This window comes from Nanorana parkeri, unplaced genomic scaffold (assembly GCF_000935625.1).
Source record: "Nanorana parkeri isolate BGI_ZX_2015 unplaced genomic scaffold, ASM93562v1 scaffold1760, whole genome shotgun sequence".
Taxonomy (NCBI): Eukaryota; Metazoa; Chordata; class Amphibia; order Anura; family Dicroglossidae; genus Nanorana; species Nanorana parkeri.
The window spans coordinates 64,094-72,475 of record NW_017308028.1 but is presented as its reverse complement, the minus strand read 5'-3'; the positions used below and the strand labels follow the sequence as shown (position 1 = coordinate 72,475).

Sequence of the window (8,382 nt, the reverse complement as noted above, 5' to 3'; positions counted from 1 at the left end):
GGTCCCGATGGATGAAAGTCAGTGTTAGCTGCACCACGATGGAAGGGACCAGCATGAAGACGATGGTCAGCGCCATCCACACCTCGTCCTCCGATCGGCCGTACTCCGCCGACATCCAGCAGGCGGCCGCCGTCTCCGCACAGAACAGGAAGGTGGAGAGGAGAATGCTGACCGGGGGCCTGCTCCGGGACCGGGCCGACACGAAGTCCTCGACTCCCGGGGGAGACCTGCCGGCCTCCTGCACGTCATCCATCGTCCGGGGAGAGCGATCACCGGACCGCGTGGAGGGAGATCGGCGGCGGATCACACCACCCGGGGCACGGAGCCGATCACATCGCAGGGGGGATCGTACGAGGCATGGGGGCCCCGAGCTGTCATTGTCCGGTGTCCCCCCCTAATGTACACACACAGAGCGACCAAGACCGCAGCCGGGACTTCCGATCATCACCCTCATCATCCTCGTCCTCCTCCTCACACGTCTCCTCCGCTGATGGGAGGCAGCAGGTGTGTCCCTCCCTCCGCCGGGTCCTAGAGCCTTCGGATTAGATCCTCACTCTGCTCTGCAGCTCAGCTGTTCTGTGCATGACTGCGGCACCAACTGTCCCTCATGTCACATGACCTCCTCAACTGTCCCTTTTCCCTTCCCCTCCCTCCTCAACTGTCCTCCGTTATTTCCCATGGCCTCCTTCTCACATGTCCCCAATCAGTTCCTGTGCCCCCTCCTCAACTGTCCTCCTTTATTTCCCATGGCCCCCTTCTCACATGTCCCCAATCAGTTCCTGTGCCCCCTCCTCAACTGTCCTCCTTTATTTCCGTGGCCTTATTCTCAGCTGTCCCCGGCTTCAATTGCCCTTCATTTTCTGTTCCTCCTCAGTTCGGTTCCACTATCCCTCTTCAATTCCCTGTCCTCCTTTACTGCCCCCCTCAGTTCCTGTGTCCCCGGACCCTCAGTCCCCGTGTCCCCGGACCCTCAGTGCCCGTGTCCCTCGGACCCTCAGTTCCCGTGTCCCTCGGACCCTCAGTTCCCGTGTCCCCGAACCCTCAGTTCCCGTGTCCCCGGACCCTCAGTCCCCGTGTCCCCGGACCCTCAGTTCCCGTGTCCCCGGACCCTCAGTCCCCGTGTCCCCGGACCCTCAGTTCCCGTGTCCCCGGACCCTCAGTTCCCGTGTCCCCGGAACCTCAGTTCCCGTGTCCCCGGACCCCCAGTTCCCGTGTCCCCGGACACCCCAGTTCCTGTGTCCCTCGGACCCAACTGTCCTTTAGTTCCTGTGTCTTCCTCCCTCTCCTCGATTTTTCCTCCTGAGGCTCGCACCCAGGCGACAGCTGGTGGGCGGTTGTCGCAGAGTTTTAAATGCATAGAGATGTCTATGGGACCCAAAACGCACGACAACCAAGCGAAAATAGCTCCTGCGCCTTTTTGTGCGACATTCAATTTCGTCCGCGTGATAAATTGCCGAGGTGTGAACCTAGACTCAGTTCTGTCCTCCTGCTCAACTGTATCTCCTCAGATCCCCTTACCCCGGCCTCAACTGTCCTTGAATTACCTTGTCCTCCTCAGTTACCCCTCCTCAGTTCCCCTGTCCCCCTCCTCAGTTGCCCCTCCTCAGTTCCCCTGTCCCCCTCCTCAGTTGCCCCTCCTCAGTTCCCCTGTCCTCTTTTCTTCTCCTTTTCTTTCTCAGTTGCCCCTCCTCTCTCCTGTGCCTCGGGGCTTTTACATGGACACAACATGCTTAGAATACATGAAATGCTCATACAGTCCTATGGGAAGGTTGTTGAAATGAAAGGTCTGGTGACAGGTTCTCTTTAACACTCCGGTCTGGAAAAAACGATTTACCATATAGAGGATGTACCCGCTCCACGTCCCGTATTGCCCCGGGGCAAGTCAAAGCCCCTCTTCCTGGGGTCACAGGGGTAAGCAGATGCCAGCAGGCATGGCCTCCTCCCATCTTTATTAACAATGTTTTTGTTTTTCCGTTACACCGCTCTGCGGCCTGTAGGATGTGGGAGTAGAAGCGCCGCGCCAATTAAAATAGTCCATTAGGGTCCGGGGGACATTGAAGTAGAGTAGCTAACGCATTTCAGGGGTCCAAAACACACCCCCTTCATCAGGGCTTAATGAGGGAAATCATGTCGGTGGACTACAATTCCTGCAAGTTCAAAGTTGTATTGAGTTATGATGGGAGGACTTCGGGGTCACCAGCAGCTGGTTTGGCAGCTTTATAGTCGGTCACATGACTTCTAATGGAAGGTCTATTGGCTACAGAAGAGGAAATCTACTCCCCGGGGGGTGGAAGTACTTGTATCCATGGCAGCAGAAGGCTATAGGGTTATAATCATCTTCTCCTTCCTCTTTTTTTTCTCCTCCTTGTTCTCCTCTTCCTCCTTCTTCTCCCTCTCTTCCTTCCTCCTCTTCCCTCCTCCTTTTACTCCTCGTACTCCTTCTACTCTTTTCCCTTCCACTCCTTTTCCTCCTTCGTCTCTTCATCATTCCTACTTCTTCTCTTCCTTCCTCCTTCAACTTTTTCTTCTCTTCCTTCCTCATCCTTCTACTCCTTCTCTTTCTTCCTTCCTTCCTCCTTCTACTCCTTCTCTTTCCTCCTTCTACTCCTTCTCTTTCTTCCTTCCTCCTTCTACTCCTTCTCTTTCTTCCTTCCTCCTTCTTACCCTCAGTTCCCGTGTCCCCGGACCCTCAGTCCCCGTGTCCCCGGACCCTCAGTTCCCGTGTCCCCGGACCCTCAGTTCCCGTGTCCCCGGACCCTCAGTTCCCGTGTCCCCGGACCCTCAGTTCCCGTGTCCCCGGAACCTCAGTTCCCGTGTCCCCGGACCCCCAGTTCCCGTGTCCCCGGACACCCCAGTTCCTGTGTCCCTCGGACCCAACTGTCCTTTAGTTCCTGTGTCTTCCTCCCTCTCCTCGATTTTTCCTCCTGAGGCTCGCACCCAGGCGACAGCTGGTGGGCGGTTGTCGCAGAGTTTTAAATGCATAGAGATGTCTATGGGACCCAAAACGCACGACAACCAAGCGAAAATAGCTCCTGCGCCTTTTTGTGCGACATTCAATTTCGTCCGCGTGATAAATTGCCGAGGTGTGAACCTAGACTCAGTTCTGTCCTCCTGCTCAACTGTATCTCCTCAGATCCCCTTACCCCGGCCTCAACTGTCCTTGAATTACCTTGTCCTCCTCAGTTACCCCTCCTCAGTTCCCCTGTCCCCCTCCTCAGTTGCCCCTCCTCAGTTCCCCTGTCCCCCGCCTCAGTTGCCCCTCCTCAGTCATTATGTCCTCTTTTCTTCTCCTTTTCTTTCTCAGTTGCCCCTCCTCTCTCCTGTGCCTCGGGGCTTTTACATGGACACAACATGCTTAGAATACATGAAATGCTCATACAGTCCTATGGGAAGGTTGTTGAAATGAAAGGTCTGGTGACAGGTTCTCTTTAACACTCCGGTCTGGAAAAAACGATTTACCATATAGAGGATGTACCCGCTCCACGTCCCGTATTGCCCCGGGGCAAGTCAAAGCCCCTCTTCCTGGGGTCACAGGGGTAAGCAGATGCCAGCAGGCATGGCCTCCTCCCATCTTTATTAACAATGTTTTTGTTTTTCCGTTACACCGCTCTGCGGCCTGTAGGATGTGGGAGTAGAAGCGCCGCGCCAATTAAAATAGTCCATTAGGGTCCGGGGGACATTGAAGTAGAGTAGCTAACGCATTTCAGGGGTCCAAAACACACCCCCTTCATCAGGGCTTAATGAGGGAAATCATGTCGGTGGACTACAATTCCTGCAAGTTCAAAGTTGTATTGAGTTATGATGGGAGGACTTCGGGGTCACCAGCAGCTGGTTTGGCAGCTTTATAGTCGGTCACATGACTTCTAATGGAAGGTCTATTGGCTACAGAAGAGGAAATCTACTCCCCGGGGGGTGGAAGTACTTGTATCCATGGCAGCAGAAGGCTATAGGGTTATAATCATCTTCTCCTTCCTCTTTTTTTTCTCCTCCTTGTTCTCCTCTTCCTCCTTCTTCTCCCTCTCTTCCTTCCTCCTCTTCCCTCCTCCTTTTACTCCTCGTACTCCTTCTACTCTTTTCCCTTCCACTCCTTTTCCTCCTTCGTCTCTTCATCATTCCTACTTCTTCTCTTCCTTCCTCCTTCAACTTTTTCTTCTCTTCCTTCCTCATCCTTCTACTCCTTCTCTTTCTTCCTTCCTTCCTCCTTCTACTCCTTCTCTTTCCTCCTTCCTCCTTCTACTCCTTCTCTTTCTTCCTTCCTCCTTCTACTCCTTCTCTTTCTTCCTTCCTCCTTCTACTCCTCTTTCCTCCTTCTACTCCTTCTCTTTCCTCCTTCTACTCCTTCTCTTTCTTCCTTCCTCCTTCTACTCCTTCTCTTTCTTCCTTCCTCCTTCTCTTCCTTCCTCCTTCTACTTTTTCCATTTCTTCCTTCCTCATCCTTCTACTCCTTCTTCCTTTTTTTCCTTCCTCCTTCTACTCCTTCTCTTTCTTCCTTACTCCTTCCTCCTTCTACTTTTCCTTCTCTTCCTTCCTCCTCTTTTCTCCTTCTTCCTCCTCTTCCTTCCTCCTCTTTTCTCCTTCTTCCTCCTCTTCCTTCCTCCTCTTTTCTCCTTCTTCCTCCTCTTTCTACTCCTTTTCCTTCACCTTCTTCTACTCCTCCATTTTCCTTCTCCCTCTTTTACTCATTCTCCTTCCTCCTTCTTTCCTCTTCATTACTATTATTATAATCATTTGTTTATCATTTTTAACGATGATCTGAATCCCAGTGAGATCGGCCCGTGTGTGTTTTCTCTCTTGTATAATGAAACGATTTCCTTCCGGGCCACAGAGCGCTGGGGGGCCCCATGTGACCAGTCTGGAGTATTGGTACCTATCATCGGTTCGGTCCTCTTAGGCTGAAACTTTTAATTGGTTGCGCAAGTTGTATCATTAATTAAGCTCTGTGTGCCGCCATCTGCTTCACCTAATCAGTGCGACAATGTTTCCGACCCGCCGCAAACCTGAAAATCAGGTTCCTTTGTTTACCTAAAAGGCGTTCCTATTTAACCCCTTCCTAATCCCTTGTTATGCCGAAGTAGCACGAACACATTCTTTCCTTAGTTTTTTATTTCTTTTTTTCAAAGAACTTCATTTTGTATTATAAAAAATTGTTACATGTTTATTTTTTGTATTATAAGAATTGTTACATTCATAGTTGGTTTTGTTTTTTAATTAAAAATAAAATACACATATTAAAATTCTCTTTTTTTTTTTTTACTCACTGAGCTTTGTACCCCAAATGCAATTTTAGTATCATTGCAAAATTCTAAAAATGTTTTTTTACTTTTTATCTATAGTAACACTGGATGTGTTAAAAATAAACTTTAATGGGATCAATTTTATTTTAATGTTATAAGCTTTTATTTATTTATTTTATATTTTAGGCCCATTCACATCAGCAGTGTTGGCTTGTGTTGTCCAATGCGGTTCCAGAGCAAAAGCAAAACAGAAAAGCCTCATGTCTTAGGCCTTGTTCACACCAAATGCAGAGCAGATCCGGTCAGGTTTCTGCACACGCAGTGCAGTGGGTTGTGCCGCGTTTTTGATGCGTTTTTGATGCGTTCCGGGCCGTATTTTAAGTTTAACATGGGCTTTCAGGCACTTGCATGCGTTTTTGCGTTTTGCATGCGTTTTTGATGCGTTCCCTAGCAGATCCAGAGCAGGTAAAGTAGGGCTTGCCGCAGTTTTTTCACCTGCTCTGGATCTGCACGCTGCGATGTGAACTGGAGCTCAAAATACCATAGGAATACATTGGACGCAGTTTTGATCCGGTCTGCACCTGCTCTGCTCTGGATCTGCTCCGCGCTTGGTGTGAACAAGGCCTTATGGTTTGGTGTGCGCTGAAGAAAAAAAAATGGACACATTGCAACACACTGGCACATTGTTTCCTTCTCCCTCTTTTACTCATTCTCCTTCCTCCTTCTTTCCTCTTCATTACTATTATTATAATCATTTGTTTATCATTTTTAACGATGATCTGAATCCCAGTGAGATCGGCCCGTGTGTGTTTTCTCTCTTGTATAATGAAACGATTTCCTTCCGGGCCACAGAGCGCTGGGGGGCCCCATGTGACCAGTCTGGAGTATTGGTACCTATCATCGGTTCGGTCCTCTTAGGCTGAAACTTTTAATTGGTTGCGCAAGTTGTATCATTAATTAAGCTCTGTGTGCCGCCATCTGCTTCACCTAATCAGTGCGACAATGTTTCCGACCCGCCGCAAACCTGAAAATCAGGTTCCTTTGTTTACCTAAAAGGCGTTCCTATTTAACCCCTTCCTAATCCCTTGTTATGCCGAAGTAGCACGAACACATTCTTTCCTTAGTTTTTTATTTCTTTTTTTCAAAGAACTTCATTTTGTATTATAAAAAATTGTTACATGTTTATTTTTTGTATTATAAGAATTGTTACATTCATAGTTGGTTTTGTTTTTTAATTAAAAATAAAATACACATATTAAAATTCTCTTTTTTTTTTTTTACTCACTGAGCTTTGTACCCCAAATGCAATTTTAGTATCATTGCAAAATTCTAAAAATGTTTTTTTACTTTTTATCTATAGTAACACTGGATGTGTTAAAAATAAACTTTAATGGGATCAATTTTATTTTAATGTTATAAGCTTTTATTTATTTATTTTATATTTCAGGCCCATTCACATCAGCAGTGTTGGCTTGTGTTGTCCAATGCGGTTCCAGAGCAAAAGCAAAACAGAAAAGCCTCATGTCTTAGGCCTTGTTCACACCAAATGCAGAGCAGATCCGGTCAGGTTTCTGCACACGCAGTGCAGTGGGTTGTGCCGCGTTTTTGATGCGTTTTTGATGCGTTCCGGGCCGTATTTTAAGTTTAACATGGGCTTTCAGGCACTTGCATGCGTTTTTGCGTTTTGCATGCGTTTTTGATGCGTTCCCTAGCAGATCCAGAGCAGGTAAAGTAGGGCTTGCCGCAGTTTTTTCACCTGCTCTGGATCTGCACGCTGCGATGTGAACTGGAGCTCAAAATACCATAGGAATACATTGGACGCAGTTTTGATCCGGTCTGCACCTGCTCTGCTCTGGATCTGCTCCGCGCTTGGTGTGAACAAGGCCTTATGGTTTGGTGTGCGCTGAAGAAAAAAAAATGGACACATTGCAACACACTGGCACATTGTAATATTATTAGAAATAAGAATACAGTATATATTTATCCAAACTATATTTTTTGTAAAGAAAAAACTAAAATTATTTTTATTGTAAACAAACATATATTTCCATCAGAAAGGTGGTATTGTGCCGCGCTAATAAATGCGCACATTTGAACACTCGCAGAACTGATCGTGTGGCGTCTTGTTGTCTGAATCACTTCGACATTATGCAAAATACTCCGTCTCTTCAATACTGAAAACTGGCAGTGGCCTCCTTTAACCCTTTAGTTATTGACTCTGCAGACAGTTGGCGACTTCTGCGCACTGTGCGCTTCAGCATGCGCTGACCCCGCCCTGTCATTGCACGTGGCCGACCACTTCCTGGCTGAGTTGCTGCTGTTGCCATACTTACCAAACATTAAACCCTTGCATTGCCCCCCCCCCCTCATTGCAAGGGTTAAATGCTCCCCCAAAGCCTCTTCTCTTGGCGGCCTCACTCCCACATCATCAAATAGAATGCAGGAGCAGCAGCGCTGCGTTGTATATAAGGATGGCGACAACCCTGAGCGTCGGAGAGAAGAGGAGAGCACCGGAAGCCCGCAGGAGCGAGCACTAAGATAAGTATTACAGATTATATTTATCGAGCTCTAGACTTACAGAGCGTTTAACCCTTGCAATGCCCCTCAATGCAACGGTTACATGCTCCCTTAATGTCTCTTCTCCTGGTGACCTCACTGCTACATCATCCGGTACAATGCAGGAGCAGCACTCAGGGGCATCCCGGGGGTTCACCTTTGAACGTCTATCACCTTATTGCTGTACTCAGGCTGTGGTAGGCCTATTGCATTGATCGTTTTCAGCAGTGTGTATTGACATTCCTCACACAAGTACTACTCCACCCATCGTACAATAATAGGTGTGTGCGAAGAGAAAGTAAAATATTGACTCAGAGCTGTGCAAACGTATCGCTGTTTGTTTTGTCGTTACTATGGCTTTAAAAAAAAAAAACGATTCCTGTTAATTTTTAGTTTTGCGCGTGTAAACGGCGAATGTCTCACAGTCCTATAGTGTATACACACGGCTCAATGGTTAGCACTTGCAGCACCGGGGTTCTTGATGTGAATCCTGGCCAGGACACTATCTGCATGGAGTTTGCATGCTTGTGTGGGCTTCCTCCCAAAAGGCATGCTGGTAGGTTAGTCGGCACTGAGACCCGGCAGCTGGAGG

General features: G+C 48.2%; 1 protein-coding gene across 1 annotated transcript in view; it reads right to left on the bottom strand.

Annotated features, from left to right (window-relative positions):
- The window catches only part of LOC108799565 (membrane transport protein XK-like), an 11,199-nt gene extending 10,936 nt beyond the window's left edge, over positions 1-263 (bottom strand). The window contains 1 exon segment of the mRNA XM_018571442.1: positions 2-263. Coding sequence (XP_018426944.1) covers positions 2-253 — 252 coding nt within the window. The 5' untranslated portion in view covers positions 254-263.
- Positions 264-8,382: the final 8,119 nt, after the last annotated feature.